Genomic DNA, 16,596 nt, shown 5'->3' with positions numbered 1-16,596 from the left:
GAACCAAAACAGGCTTTCAACAGATCAGAAAGTGGAATGTCATATCTGTTAATTGGGCAAGAGGTCAGAAAATTTAAAAAGGGAAATGGATAGGTTAAAGTTTAGATGTAGTTGGAATTAGTGAAGTTCGGTGGCAGGAGGAACAATACTTCTGGTCAGGTTAATACAGGGCTATAAATACAAAATCAGATAGGCGAATGCAGGAGTAGGTTTAATAATGAATAAGAATAATGAATAGGTATGCTACTACGAACAGCACAGTGATTGCATTATTGTAGCCAAGATAGACACAAAACCCTAGCCAACCGCAGTAGTGCAAGTTTTTATGCCAATTAGCTCCACAGATGACGAAGAGATTGAAGAAATGTCTACATCTACATTTATACTCCGCAAGCCACCCAACGGTGTGTGGCGGAGGGCACTTTACATGCCACTGTCATTACCTCCCTTTTCTGTTCCAGTCGCGTATGGTTCGCGGGAAGAATAACTGTCTGAAAGCCTCCGTACGCGCTCGAATCTCTCTAATTTTACATTCGTGATCTCCTCGGGAGCTATAAGTAGGGGGAAGCAATATATTCGATATCTCATCCAGAAACGCACCCTCTCGAAACCTGGGGAGCAAGCTACACCGCGGTGTAGAGCGCCTCTCTTGCAGAGTCTGCCACTTGAGTTTGCCAAACATCTCCATAACACTATCACTGTTACCAAATAACCCTGTGACAAAATGCGCCGCTCTTCTTTGGATCTTCTCTATCTCCTCCGTCAACCCGATCTGGTATGGATCCCACACTGATGAGCAATACTCAAGTATAGGTCGAACGAGTGTTTTGTAAGCCACCTCCGTTGTTGATGGACTACATTTTCTAAGGACTCTCCCAATGAATCTCAACCTGGTACCCGCCTTACCAACAATTAATTTTATGTGATCATTCCACTTCAAATTGTTCCACACACATACTCCCAGATATTTTACAGAAGTAACTGCTACCAGTGTTTGTTCCTCTATCATATAATCATACAATAAAGGATCCTTCTTTCTATGTATTCGCAATACATTACATTTATCTATGTTAAGGGTCAGTTGCCACTCCCTGCACCAAGTGCCTATCCACTGCAGATCTTCCTGCATTTCGCTACAATTTTCTAATGCTGCAACTTCTCTGTATACTACAGCATCATCCGCGAAAAGCCGCATGGAACTTCCGACACTGTCTACTAGATCATTTATATATATTGTGAAAAGCAATGGTCCCATAACACTCCCCTGTGGCACGCCAGAGGTTACCTTAACGTCTGTAGACGTCTCTCCATTGATAACAACATGCTGTGTTCTGTATGCTAAAAACTCTTCAATCCAGCCACACAGCTGGTCTGATATTCCGTAGGCTCTTACTTTGTTTATCAGGCGACAGTGCGGAACTGTATTGAATGCCTTCCGGAAGTCAAGGAAAATAGCATCTACCTGGGAGCCTGTATCTAATATTTTCTGGGTCTCATGAACAAATAAAGCGAGTTGGGTCTGTTCCCAGAATCCATGTTGATTTCTACAGAGTAGATTCTGGGTTTACAAAAACGACAAGATACGCGAGCAAAAAACATGTTCTAAAATTCTACAACAGATCGACGTCAGAGATATAGGTCTATAGTTTTGCGCATCTGCTCGACGACCCTTCTTGAAGACTGGGACTACCTATGCTCTTTTCCAATCATTTGGAACCTTCCGTTCCTCTAGAGACTTGCAGTACACGGGTGTTAGAAGGGGGGCAAGTTCGTTTGCGTACTCTGTGTAGAATCGAATTGGTATCCTGTCAGGTCCAGTGAACTTTCCTCTGTTGAGTGATTCCAGTTGCTTTTCTATTCCTTGGACACTTATTTCGATGTCAGCCATTTTTTCGTTTGTGCAAGGATTTAGAGAAGGAACTGCCGTGCGGTCTTCCTCTGTGAAACAGCTTTGGAAAAAGGTGTTTAGTATTTCAGCTTTATGCGTGTCATCGTCTGTTTCAATGCCATCATCATCCAGGAGTGTCTGGATACGCTGTTTCGATTTAACTTAAGACCAGAACTTCCTAGGATTTTCTGTCAAGTCGGTACATAGAATTTTACTTTCGAATTCACTGAACGCTTCAATCATAGCCCTCCTTACGCTAACTTTGACATCGTTTAGCTTCTGTTTGTCTGAGAGGTTTTGGCTGCGTTTAAACTTGGAGTGAAGCTCTCTTTGCTTTCGCAGTAGTTTCCTAACTTTGTTGTTGAACCACGGTGGGTTTTTCCCGTCCCTCACAGTTTTACTCGGCACATACCTGTCTAAAACACATTTTACGATTGCCTTGAACTTTTTCCATTAACACTCAACATTGTCAGTGTCGGAACAGAAATTTTCGTTTTGACCTGTTAGGTAGTCTGAAATCTGCCTTCTATTACTCTTGATAAACAGATAAACCTTCCTCCCTTTTTTTTATATTCCTATTAACTTCCATATTCAGGGATGCTGCAACGGCCTTATGATCACTGATTCCCTTTTCTACACTTACAGAGTCGAAAATTTCGGGTCTGTTTGTTATCAGTAGGTCCAAGATGTTATCTCCACGAGTCAGTTCTCTGTTTAATTGCTCGAGGTAATTTTCGGATAGTGCACTCAGTATAATATCACTCGATGCTCTGTCCCTACCACCCGTCCTAAACATCTGAGTGTCCCAGTCTATATCTGGTAAATTGAAATCTCCACCTAAGACTATAACATGCTGAGAAAATTTATGTGAAATGTATTCCAAATTTTCTCTCAGTTGTTCTGCCACTAATGCTGCTGAGTTGGGAGGTCGGTAAAAGGAGCCAACTATTAACCTAGCTCGGTTGTTGAGTGTAACCTCCATCCATAATAATTCACAGGAACTATCCACTTCTATTTTACTACAGGATAAACTACTACTAACAGCGACAAACACGCCACCACCGGTTGCTTGCAATCTATCCATTCTAAACACCGTCTGTGCCTTTGTAAAAATTTCGGCAGAATTTATCTCTGGCTTCAGCTAGCTTTCTGTACCTATAACGATTTCAGCTTCAGTGCTTTCTATCAGCGCTTGAAGTTCCGGCACTTTACCAATGCAACTTCGACAGTTTGCAATTACAATATCGATTGCTGCTTGGTCCTTGCATGTCCTGACTTTGCCCTGCACCCTTTGAGGCTGTTGCCCTTTCTGTACTTGCCCGAGGCCATCTAACCTAAAAAACTGCCCAGTCCACGCCACACAACCCCTGCTACCCGTGTAGCCGCTTGCTGCGTGTAGTGGACTCCTGACCTATCCAGCAGAACCCAAAACCCCACCACCCTATGGCGCAAGTCGGGGAATCTGCAGCCCACACGGTCGCAGAACCGTCTCAGCCTCTGATTCAGACCCTCCACTCGGCTCTGTACCAAAGGTCCGCAGTCAGTCCTGTCGACGATGCTGCAGATGGTGAGCTCTGCTTTCATCCCACTAGTGAGACTGGCAGTCTTCACCAAATCAGATAGCTGCCGGAAGCCAGAGAGGATTTCCTCCGATCCATAGCGACACACATCATTGGTGCCGACCTGCAGATGGGTGCACCCTGTACCCTTCATGGCATCCGGAAGGACCCTTTCCACATCTGGAATGACTCCCCCGGTATGCACACGGAGTGCACATTGGTTTTCTTCCCCTCTCTTGCTGCCATATCCCTAAGGGGCCCCATTACGCGCCTGACGTTGGAGCTCCCAACTACCAGTAAGCCCACCCTCTGCGACCGCCCGGATCTTGCAGACTGAGGGGCAACCTCTGGAACAGGACATGCAGCCATGTCCGGCCGAAGATCAGTATCAGCCTGAGATAGAGCCTGAAACCGTTTCATCAGACAAACTGGAGAGGCTTTCCGTTCAGCCCTCCGGAATGTCTTTCGCCCCCTGCCACACCTCGAGACGACCTCCCACTCTACTACATGTGAGGGATCAGCCTCAATGTGGGCAGTATCCCGGGCAGCCACAGTCATAGTCCGATCGGGGGATGTGTGGGACGAGCTGGCCGTCCCTGACAAACCCCCATCCGGACCCCCACAGTGATGCCCATTGGCAACAGCCTCAAGCTGTGTGACCGAAGCCAACACTGCCTGAAGCTGGGAGTGAAGGGATGCCAACTCAGCCTGCATCCGAACACAGCAGTTGCAGTCTCTATCCATGCTAAAAACTGTTGCGCAAAGAATGTCTGAACTAATCTACAGAGAGCACAAACAATTTGACACAAAATTTAAACGGTTATTAAAATACAAGATTGCCTAATAGATGCAGTAATGCTGCTACTTGCACACTGCAGACACACTGCTCGGCGGCGAAAGGAGACTACGCGATTTTACACTATTCAGGTACTAAAACGTGATGCTACACTCTCAAATACTATAATACAATTGAATTGATGAATTAAACAATGCAAGTACCAGAAACACGCAGAGGAATGAAGAATTAAACTATGTAACAAATAAGTGAGCTAAGAGTATACGACTTGCTGCTGCAGCTGCTTATCCAATGGCGGCAGGGAGCACTGGTGAGATAAAAGAAATTATTCGGATAGTGAAAGGACACAAAAATTTAATAATCATGGGGGACTGGAATTCGGTATTAGGAAAAGGAAGAGAAGGAAAAGTAGTAGGTGAATATGGAATGGAGGTAAGGAATGAAAGAGGAAGCCGCCTGGTAGAGTATTGCGCAGAGCATAATTTAATCATAGCTAACATTTGGTTTAAGAATCATGAAAGAAGATTGTATACATGGAAGAGGCCTGGAGACAGTGGAAGGTTTCAAATAGATTATATAATGGTAAGACACAGATTTAGTAACCAGGTTTTAAATTGTAAGGCATTTCCAGGGGAAGATGTGGACTCTGACCACAAAACTGATGAAACTGCAAAAAGTTGGGAATGTAAGGAGATGGGACCAGTGTAAACTGAAAGAACCAACGGTTATGTAGAGTTACAGAAAGAGCATTAGGGAACAGTTGACAAGAATGGGGAAAAGAAATTCAGTGGAAGAATAATGGGTAGCTTTGAGAGATGAAATAGTGAAGGCAACAGAGGATCGAGTCGTTAAAAAGACAAGGGCTAGTAGAAATCCTTGGGTAACAGAAGAGATATTGAATTTAATTGATGAAAGGAGAAAACATAAAAATGCAGTAAATGAAGCAGGCAAAAAGGAATACAAACATCTCAAAAATGAAATCGGCGGGAAGTGCAAAATGGCTAAGCAGGGATGGCTAAAGGACAAATGTAAGGATGTAGAGGCATATATAACTAGGAGTAAGATAGACACTGCCTATAGGAAAATTAGAGAGAGCTTAGGAGAAAAGAGAACCACTTGCATGAATATCAAAATCTCAGATAGAAAACCAGTTCTAAGCAAAGAAGGGAAAGCAGAAATATGGGAGTACAGTGTATAGAGGGTCTATACGAGGGCGATGTACTTGAGGGCAATATTATGGTAATTAAAGAGGATGTAGATGAAGATTAAATGGGAGATATGATACTGCGTGAAGAGTTTGACAGAGCACTGAAAGACCTAAGTCGAAAGAATGCCCCGGGAGTAGACAACATTCTGTTAGAACTACAGATAGCCTTGTGAGAGCCAGCCCTGACAAAACACTACCATCTGGTGAGCAAGATGTATGAGACAGCTAAATACCCTCAGGCTTCAAGAAGAATATAATAATTCCACTTCCAAAGAAAGCAGGTGTTGACAGGTGTGAAAATTACCGAAATATCAGTTTATTAAGTCACAGCTGCAAAATAGTAACACGAATTCTTTACAGACAAATGGCAAAACTGGTAGAAGCTGACCTAGGGGAAGCTCAGTTGGGATTCTGTAGAAATGCTGGAACACTTGAGGCAGTATTGACCCTATGACTTATCTTTATTTATGTATCCTTTGAGAAAGTACACTGTATGGATCAAGATATATTTTAATTTCATGCACCAACACGTACATAGCATTTACTGTCTACTGTTTAACAAAAATATAATTTATCATAATTTTACTCTAGGGCTGTTTCATATTAAATTAGATTTTGTACAATTTTTCTTTTGATACAATAATGGTATTGCAATTGTTTTGAACTGTAGTGCACATAAATTAATTTACACTGTAATAACAGCTTTCTATTAGAAAATTTTTGAGACATTTTTTGAAAATATTTTTATTGTTTATTTCTCTCAAGAATGAAGGGAGCTTTTCAAGGGCTTTTGGTCCAGTGTATGATGGCTTTTTTTGTGGTGTTGTTTGTAGGCTCATGGAAGAGGTTCCATTTTCTTGTGTCATGGCTGTGTTGTGTGTTGTTATCTCTAGTATTGGGAGAATATTTGAATTTTGTACAACAGAGAGATTCGTATAGGTATATACTGGGTAATGTTAGTATTTTGAGAGCTTTAAATGATGGTTTACATGAATCTTTCCGTTTAAGGTTGGCTACCATTCTTATGGCTCTTTTTTGTAATTTAAATATTTTATTAATGTTTGTTTTCGAGGTACCTCCCCACGAAGTTATGCTGTAACTTAATGTCGTATGAATTAGTGCATAGTATATTGTTTTCATAATGCCTGTATCTTTTAGGTAGCTGAGTTTGTGCAGCACATATAGGTTTGCGCTGAGTTTCCCCCTTAAATATTCTATATGCTTATCCCAGTTTACATTTTCATCGATAATTATCCCAAGGAATTTTGTATATTTGGTGTTCTCTGCTATGCACTCATCAATGCATAGATTGATATCTTCACTGTGAAAGTTTCAAAGTCTGAAGTTTACACAAAGTGTTTTAGTAATATTGTTGTGCAGGTTTAATTAAGTAAATCTTTGGATGGCATTATTTACTTCTACATTGGCTTTTATTTCTAGCTTTTCTGTGTCTTTATCCATGAACAGAAGAGTTGTGTCATCTGCATAGGTAACTATACTACCATACCTAATCATATTTGGGATGTGATTTGTGTACAAAATGAAGAGTATTGGGCCAAGAATGGAGCCTTGTGGCACAGAGAAGTGTAAAATTCTTGCTTTAGATCTTATTTTTTCGCCAGTAGTTTTTGTAATTTCAGTATATTGGCTCCTGTTTGTCAGGTATGAGAGAATCCAGTCTCCTGTATTTCCTCTTGTGCCATATACTCCTAATATTTCTGCTAAAGATTTGTGGTCTACACATTCGAATGCCTTTGTTAGATCCATAAATACTCCTACACATTTATTTTTAGAGTCCAAGTTTATGACATTTTCAATGAGATCTATTGCTGCATCTATAGTGCATTTATCTTTCTGGAAGCCAAACTGATTCTTGTTGATTATTTCATATTTCATAAGAAAAGCAACGAGTCTCTGTGCATAAGCTTGGTCAAATATTTTTGATATGACTGGTAAAAGAGCTATAGGCCTATAATTCTCTGGATTGTATTCATTCCCCTTTTTATGTATTGGTTTTATCAGTGCTGTCTTTAAGCACTTTGGAAAAGTTCTTTCCAGGAATGATGAATTGATTAGATGTGTAAGAGCTTTCTTGAGTTCCTGCATATACTTCATATTCTGTCAATTCCACATGACTTTGTTTGTTTTAGGTTTTTTATTACCTTAAATGTTTTTTCTTCTGTCACTGGGAAAAGTGCCAATGTTTTTCCCTGGGGATTAATAAATGTTTTCCGGGTGTTACTGTGTTTTTTGTTATTTGTTTTTTCTTTTTTCTTTTAGTTTTTGGCCTACTGTGGCAAAATAGTCATTGAAGAGATTTATGATTTTATTCTGTTCAGGTATAATTTTTTTGCTGATCATGAACTGTATTTTGCTGTGTTGCTGTGAATTGGAGGGTCTGCAATTTGTGTTTATAATAGACCAGCAAGCCTTGCTTTTATTAGCAGCAGTATTTATAAACTTTTGTGCTTCTAGTCGTTTGGCTGCTTGCAGTACTTTAGCATACATTCTTTTATATTTTCTGTAGTACCCTTTAAAGTTTTCATCAATGCTAGTTTTATATATTCTGTGCTTCTTTTTATCTTGTTCCTAGAGACCAAAATGCCTTTTGTTATCCATTTTTTGTTTTTATTTGTGGTTTTGGCTTTAGTTTTTATTACTGGGCATGTAATATTGAGATCGTAGGAAAGTGTGTCAATAAAATGAGTCACTTTATGATCCACTGATGGAGAATTTTCTTCCAGTATTTCCCATCCTTCTTTTTCAAGTTTTATCCTAAGGGCTGTTCAGTTTTGTTCATTTAAGCTTCTTTTTTTCCATATTTTTTGTGTGTGTTTCATTTGTGGTGATATAATTTAGACATATTTTTATTGCATCATGGTCTGACAGGGCTGTTTCTATAACTTCACTTTTGTACTGAGAGTCCCTTAAATTTGTGAAGATGTGATCTATTTGAGTACAGGAGTTTGCAGTTATGTGTGTTGGAGTATCTTAAAAGACAGCTTAAGGAAAGGCAAAACCTACATGTCTAACATTTGTAGACTTAGAGAAAGCTTTTGACAATGTTGACTGAAATGCTGTCTTTCAAATTCAGAAAGTGGCAGGAGTCAAATACAGGGAGCGAAAGGCTATTTACAATTTGTACAGAAGCCAGATGGGAATTACAAGGGTTGTGAGGGGCGTGAAAGAGAAGCAGTGGTTGAGAATGGAGTGAGACAGGGTTGTAGCCTATCCCCGATGTTACTCAATCTATATATTGAGCAAGCAGTAAAGGAAACAAAAGAAAAATTTGGAGTAGGAATTAAAATCCTTGGAGAGGAAATAAAAACTTTGTGGTTTACTGATGATGACATTGTAATTCTGTCAGAGACAGCAGAGGACCTGGAAGAGCAATTAAACATAATGGACAGAGTCTTGAAAGGAGGATATAAGATGAACATTAACAAAAGAAAACTGAGGATAATGGAATGTAATAGAATTAAATCAGGCGATGCTTAGGGAATTAGGTTAGGAAATGAGACACTTAAAGTAGTAAATAAGTTTTGCTATTTGGGGAGCAACATAACTGATGATGTTCAAAGTAGAGAGGATATAAAATGTAGACTGACAATGGCAAGGAAAGCGTTTCTGAAGAAAAATTTGTTAACATTGAGTACAGATTTAAGTGTCAAGAAGTCTTTTCTGAAAGTATTTGTATGGATTGCAGCCATGTGTGGAAGTGAAACATGGACAATAAATAGTTTAGACAAGAAGTGAATAAAAGCTTTCGAAATGTCATGCTACAGAAGAATGCTGAAGATTAGATGAGTAGATCATGTAACCAATGAGGAGATACTGAACAAAATTGGAGAGAAGAGGAATTTATGGCAAAACTTGACTAGAAGAAGGGATCAGTAGGTTGGACATGTTCTGAGGCATCAAGGTTTCACCAATTTAGTACTGGAGGGCAGCATACAGGGTAAAAATCATAGAGGGTACCAAGAGATGCATGCATTAAGCTGATTCAGAAGGATGTAGGTTGCAGTAGGTACTTGGAGGTGAAGAGGTTTGCACAGGACGGAGTAGCATGTAAGGCTGGATCAAACCAGTCTCTGGACTGTAGACCACAACAACAACAGGAGATTGATTCAATTTTTTTGTCGGACACTTGGCTATGTAAGACTGAGCTTACATGAAAAGCATGTGGCAAATCTGAAAGGTCACTAGATTCTAAATATAGGTTGGGTATTTGTGTTACTGCCATTCACTCTTCTTTTGATTTTATTATGGTCTTTGTTATTATGCTAGTGCCCAGGTTGTAAGAGACGTAGTGCTTTTGCTTGATTTTTGTGTTAAAATCAGGTAGCAAATTTCTAGCATTAATGAAAGATATTTTGAAAAACTTTGAACCAGAGTTGAAATGTTAATCAAGTAACCAATGATGTTCTTATCAAAAACAAGAATTTTCTCATTAGGTCCTGTGTAAAAGAAATAATGCTTTATAAAACTTCTCAATGCCATGGGCTCATCATGTTAGCTCTAATGTCATATGAAGAAAGTGTGCCTGAACTGTATTAATGCAAATTGTGTGGAAAATTTGATCATAACTGCCCTCAACTGCTGTGAAGTAATATACTTATTTTGTGCAACAATACATGATGTCATCTACAAATGCCAGTGATTAATCTGTTGTGAAACAGTGATTATTTCACATACCCTATAATTTAGGTCCCAGTTCACCTGACTGTGATTCGTTTCATGAGTTACAAGGGTCTGCACACATATGTTTTTCTGCCTCATGAGAATGTATCTCTGTGGTTGTTATCTGAGCAACTCACACCCTGAACAGAAGCATAGTCTGAGTGGAGAAGAAAATTTTCCTAATTACTTGTGCTTGGTCATCAAGAAAGAAGTAGGGGGTCTTTGTGGACAATATGTTTAAATCTTCATTATCTTGACCACTGCCCCTCCTCCTAGCCCTTGCACATTGCTTCCCTCTCTTCACCTCTTCTTTACTCAGTGTTATGGCTGTATGGTAAACAGCTGTATTTACTCACATAGCTATGCAATCTAGGTATAGCATGAAATGCACATGTCTCATCACTCATTGTACACTGCGCATAATATGAGACATTGATGGTTGTAGAAACTCATTTTTGGAACAGAACATGTATCATATATGGCTGTATGGCTCGCTTTTGCAATTAGTTCAAGCATTAATCGGACACACACACACACACACACACACACACACACACACACACACTCTCTCTCTCTCTCTCTCTCTCTCTCTCTCTCTCTCTCTCTCTCTCTCTCTCTTTCTGTTCTGCCCACTTAACTTACAGAAATAATAATAAATTTATCCGTTACTGACAAATAGCAGCAATTTTAAGACAGAATGGTTGGCAACAACTTAGCTTTGTAGTTAGCTTTATCAATGAGGCCTTTGTGACATGACCTCACAGTGAACAGCAACTCTTTCACTTCCTGCAGGAGCTTAACTCCTGTCCCCATCTCAGATTCAGGTGGTCACATCCAGAGCCACCTTCCTTGGAATTGACCTGTGTGTCATTGAATCTCATGTCCAATCCTCAGTCAATATCAAGCCAACCATTAACTGACATTACCTCCACTTTGACTCCTTCCACCCTTTCCACATCAAACTTCCTTTCATAATGCCTAGGCATCCATTCATCAAAACAGGAAGATATGGAGCAGTTCTGAGAAATACATACATTTAGAAACAGTTGAACCTCAATTTTCAACAAAAAGGAACAGGATTAAGAAAGACACACAATGCTGGAAGGGATGGTAGGAGAAGTTCGAAGTGCAAGAAATGATTTGAAGTTAACAGTGTACTAACACTGTGGTACACATGCACTATGTACCTAATAACATGGTCAATGCTCTGAAGAAAAGGCTTCAAATTGCAATCCTTAACCAGAGGTAATTTTCAGCAGGACTCCAGACTGGGCCATCCAGCCATTAAAAAAAGTTTGCGCTACAGTTTCTGCCGTGAAGTCCTTCATTGGAAATTCCTCAGGCCACTTGGTGAACCTTTCTAGCACCGCGAAACAATAACTGTATTCCAATGCTGTGAGTGGGCCTACGATGTTGGTGCACCATGTCCAAAATGCTGGTTTGGTGAAAGAAATGCACCTAACGGTGCCCTGACATGCCGCGTGATTTTATTTCTCTGGCACGCCCGCAACACTCTACAGATGTTCTGCAGTCTGTGTGCGTATCTGCCCATACAGAAGTTCTGTATGACTAACATGACAGTGCACCTTATTCCCAGGTATGCCAGATTGTGCATTGATGCTGTAGCTTTTGCTCTGAATTGCTGTAGCTCAAATGGGTGTATCTCTCCTCCTGGTACATCACATGAGCTGTAACTTCAGTTCTTTGGATTGTTGCAATAAATCATGCAACTCAATATCACGTTGTTGTGCATGCATGAGGGCATCATAATCAAAGGCATTTGTCATGTTACCACATGTGGGGTATCATCTGCTACCACAGTCACTGTCTACATGCAGAAGTGCGCCAGCTAGAATATGTAACTTCCCTTCCACATAGACAATGCTGGTCATCACAACTGCTTATTCAGTGCTTTTTACAGCTTTAACTTAAAGGCAGCACCAATGACAGTAAATGAAACATCAACCATGAGTGAAAGTGTGCCATGACCAGGTGTGCTTATAGGGCGGCCTCTGGTATAGCTGTTTTCACAGCCTGAAACATGTTGTCTGCCTCGCTAGTCCAATGCACTGTGTAGTTAGTCTTCAGTGCACCCTTACATGGTTTGTTTAATGGTACAGTCATCATTGCATGTTTGCGAATGAACCGTTGGTAGAAATTTACTACTCCTAGGAACTGCCCATAGTTCTCTGACTGTGATAGGCTAGGGGTATTTGCATATGGCCACTGCTTTTTTGTGGTGGGTAAATACCCTGTGAATTCACCAAATATCATAGAAAGAGCACCTCATTCTCACCAAAAAACGCACTTGGCAGGGTTAATTACTAGTCCCTGTGTGCATAGAGTGTCGAACATATGTCAGAAGCTGTAAGTGTTTTACTTCCAATGTAGAAATCCCCAACATATCATCTACGTAAGCTTAGCAAAAATGTAAATCTTTTTTCACCTCATCCATAAAGCACTGGAAGGTCTGAGCTGCATTACACAGTCTGAGTGGCGTCATGGTGAGGTCAGATGGGCTGAATGGCATCATCAGTGCTGTTTTGGAAATGTCTTTCGTAGCTACTGGGATCTGAGACTGTGCTCGGACTAGGTCAGTGATAGGAAATATCATCTTACCATGAACATTTGGAGAAAAGTCTTCTCTGTGTGGGACTAGGTACAAGTCTGGGATGGTCCTTGCATTGAGTTGGCATTAGTCACTGCAGCGCCATCCATTATTTTAGACACGATGTGAATCGGGGCTGCCGAGCTGCTACTAGGAACTCTGCAGGTATAGTGTGATAGCATGCTCCACAATTCCTGTTTTACCACTTTTAGCTCTTTAGGCATCAAAAGTCTGGGCCGAGCATCAGTTGGCAGCCTTGGCATGGTCAAAATGTGGTGAACGGTTGTGTGCTTGACAAGTGGGAGAGTAGGCGACTGCTGAGTGATCTCAGGGTATCCATTCTGTAACCATACGTCCAGTGTTTCACCTGTGACTGTGCGTACCACTAGTGGAGTGACACTTTCCCTGGTGTATGCAATTTAGTAGTGAAATCTATTAATTGCTGAAATCGCAGATCTGGCAGTAAGTCGTAGAAAGACGAAAAATCTGCTCTGATAATAGGCTGTGATATATCTGCCACTGTAAATTGCCATTCAAACACACGGCATAGCCTGAGGTTAAGGAATAATGTTACTCAACCAAACATTCTAATCTTGGAGTCATTAGTGGCGAATAGAGATCAATCGTCAGTGCTTCGGTGTGGTTAGTAATCACGAAAGCGTTACGGAGATGATAGATAAACTACAGTGGGAGACTCTGCAGGAGAGACGCTCAGTAGTTCGGTACGGGCTTTTGGTGAAGTTTCGAGAACATACCTTCACCGAGGAGTCAAGCAGTTTATTGCTCCCTCCTACGTATATCTCATGAAGAGACCATGAGGATAAAATCAGAGAGATTAGAGCCCACACAGAGGCATACCGACAATCCTTCTTTCCATGAACCATACGAGACTGGAATAGAAGGGAGAACTGATAGAGGTACTCAAGGTACCCTCCGCCACACACTGTCAGGTGGCTTGCGGAGTATGGATGTAGATGTAGATGTAGATGTAGATGTAGAGTGCAATCTGTGAACTCCTCAGTGAGCAGAAGCTTCTCTAGTCCATTTCCTTCTGATTGAAACAAGTGTGTTATCAATGTATTTTTAATCAATGCACACCATTCTGTATCCGGTGGCATGGCAGGAATATCTTGGACTTCTGCTGGTAGATCCTCAGTGAGCACTTCAACCACATAGCTGTACTTAGTCTCATCCACCGATATTTGTGCGAGGACGAACTGACTTTCTAGTTGGACAAAACATAATAGAGGATTATGTTGACAGAATGGTGAGGGTTTGATTGTCACTCTGTTAATTGCACCCCTGGCTGCCAGTTCAATTGTGGCTGGTGAGTTGTTCATTCTCATGTGGTAATGTGTGCGGCGTGGCTGGCACGAAAGTTACAAGCATGAGTGTTGCAAAACTGCAGGAAATACTGAAGCCAGTGTGGTGTGGACTTTTCATAGTCACTTGGGGTCACTAAATATGAGAGTAACAGGGAAAATAAGATATTTATTCTCACATATACTTGATAACAGCTTAGATCTACACTTATATGAATGCATGCACAATGTAAAGTATGGAATAACCAACAGAAAGTAAACCAGAGAACAACTGCATCATTATAGCTTGAAACTTCCACTACATGTAATGTTTTTGTGCCACTCTACATATGTGAGGATAAAATGTCAGAACAGGTCACTACAATTGAAACACATACCAGGATCCCTCTTCTAACATCCTACGCCATGCCCTGCAACAGGGTATTTCCTATCAAAAGTGTAAACACTTCTTGTCATTGATTGTGACTGATACTTTACTGGCCATACTAATATAAAATGCAAGACAAAGCTCACAGACCACTTTATAGATCATATTTGTAGACTACCCTTCCCAGGATTATATATGCTTCAGGAGGAGTAGGGCTGGAGTATGTGAGTACTGGCAGAGTGCATAAGATAGTTTCTATGACAAGGTCACTGACATTCATGAAGAACTAGGGAGATATTACATATGCAATTGCTAGAGATTGAACTACATTTTGAATGTGTGTGTGTGTGTGTGTGTGTGTGTGTGTGTGTGTGTGTGTGTGATCTAGTTTTTACTGCTGCACTTTTTGTGTAGATTTTGTTGCATAACCTTTATGGAGTCTTCACTTTTGTTTTAAATTCCAGTCGTAGAAGAAATGAAATGGACCCAGTAAGCAAAGAGAATTTTTGGCGGAATATACAGTGTATTGTGGAGAAAGATGTTGTCCGCACTGATCGGGGAAATCCGTACTTTGCAGGAGAAGACAATCCAAACATTGAAGTAATGAAGTGAGTGTAATTTTTCATAGATTTTTGTGTCATTTCCATTTGCACTTGAGGTAAGATGTGTCACTATCTTGACGGTTGAGAATATTCTGAAAGTGATGAGATGGATCTGGATTTTTTATATACAGTATGTATCAAAAAGGATGGTGCAAACTTACACAGCTGAAAGTACACGATAATATAAGCACAAATGTCAAGTAAACATGGGTCTAAAATGCATAACCTAAGATCTATGAGATATTCTTGATTTCCAATATTGTGAAACAAATCTCTTTTATTGCAACCTCTTTGCTTTCTATATTTTGGGAAGTGGACCAAAACAAGGAAAAAATGTCCAGTAAACATGAGCTCTAAAATGCATACCATAAAAGTTATGAGCACTTGTTCATTAGAAGAGTTGTGTTCCAAAGTACTGAAGATGAACAGGTATGCGTTTTAGAGCCCGTGTTTACTTGACATATGTGCTTCTATTATCGTGTACTTTCAGCCGTGTAAGTTTGCGCCAGCCTTTTTGATACACCCTGTATATGTTACTGTAAAAGTCAGATGATTGGTAAATCCTAGAATTAACTGGTGAAACTTAAGACTTACCATCATGGTGTGGTAAAAGTCTGAAATTTCTTATTATATGCATAGATTTCGAACTTTTACCAAGAGATGTTGGTAAATCTTAGGATGCACCCATACCAACTGCTAAAACCGTATTCATTAAAAAATTAACTTAGCAGTTTATTGAAATAGTTTGTATTTATTGTAAATTTATGTATTTTAAACATTCTTGAATTCCAGTGTGATTATAATGAGCAATATCCCATATTAGTGAAAAGTGTTAAATATGTTACCTTGTGAACATTAATTTTTGTTACAACAAGGCTGACTATTGTGGCGTTTCGAATCTCATAGTATGGAAGACTATTTACACAGGCATTTTTTAGTTGAAGACTTTTTAAGCAATTGCACTTTTTGAACCCTTGTCCTCGAACAAAAGATTGTTTGGCAACCACTTCCCGTAGACTAATTTCTTCTCTTGCTACCTCTTTGACGTTGATAAAATTTTCCTTGCACTATGTAAATTGGTTCCTAGTGTACAATGACTTCAGTTTAGCAGCGTTGGTACCAAGTTGATAAAATTTGTCATCCTGAATATTTATCGCTACAGCTATTATAGATTTTGTGTCAATTTTTGCCCTTCTCACATTCTGCCCAAGTGAAGGTTTTGGAATTTTGTTACATGAGGCTGCTTCCATTTCTTTTGCCTGCAACTGAAGACCTTCTTTGGCAGCTTCTCGGATCCCTTTCATGCTATTAACACTGTTGGAAGTTGTCAGCGTCTCGTCACAGCCACCAGCTGGTTTTGGTGTCTCATTGTTAACTGTTGTCAAATCCTGGGTCCCTTGGTGCTTCCTCACCTGCTGCAGCCGCCCTTTCTACCTCTGTTCCTTTGGTTCCAGTACTTGATTCACTGGCATCAATTCCTTGGCCATAATTTTCAATTTCCTGTGAGTCAGTGGAAGTGCTGTTTAACATTGTTTCTAACTCTTCTTCAGTGTTTCTATTTTTTATT

At 40.2% G+C, this 16,596-nt stretch overlaps 1 protein-coding gene across 1 annotated transcript in view; it reads left to right on the top strand.

Moving 5' to 3' along the window:
• Positions 1-16,596, top strand: part of LOC126163074 (TBC1 domain family member 16) — a 100,808-nt gene that overhangs the window by 48,623 nt on the left and 35,589 nt on the right. The window contains exon 8 of the mRNA XM_049919979.1: positions 14,892-15,035. Coding sequence (XP_049775936.1) covers positions 14,892-15,035 — 144 coding nt within the window. The remainder of the gene's footprint in view (positions 1-14,891; positions 15,036-16,596) is intronic.

Source organism: Schistocerca cancellata, chromosome 2 (assembly GCF_023864275.1).
Source record: "Schistocerca cancellata isolate TAMUIC-IGC-003103 chromosome 2, iqSchCanc2.1, whole genome shotgun sequence".
NCBI classification, from domain to species: Eukaryota; Metazoa; Arthropoda; class Insecta; order Orthoptera; family Acrididae; genus Schistocerca; species Schistocerca cancellata.
The sequence above is the reverse complement of the archived record's forward strand: the minus strand, read 5'-3'. Positions and strand labels throughout refer to the sequence as shown.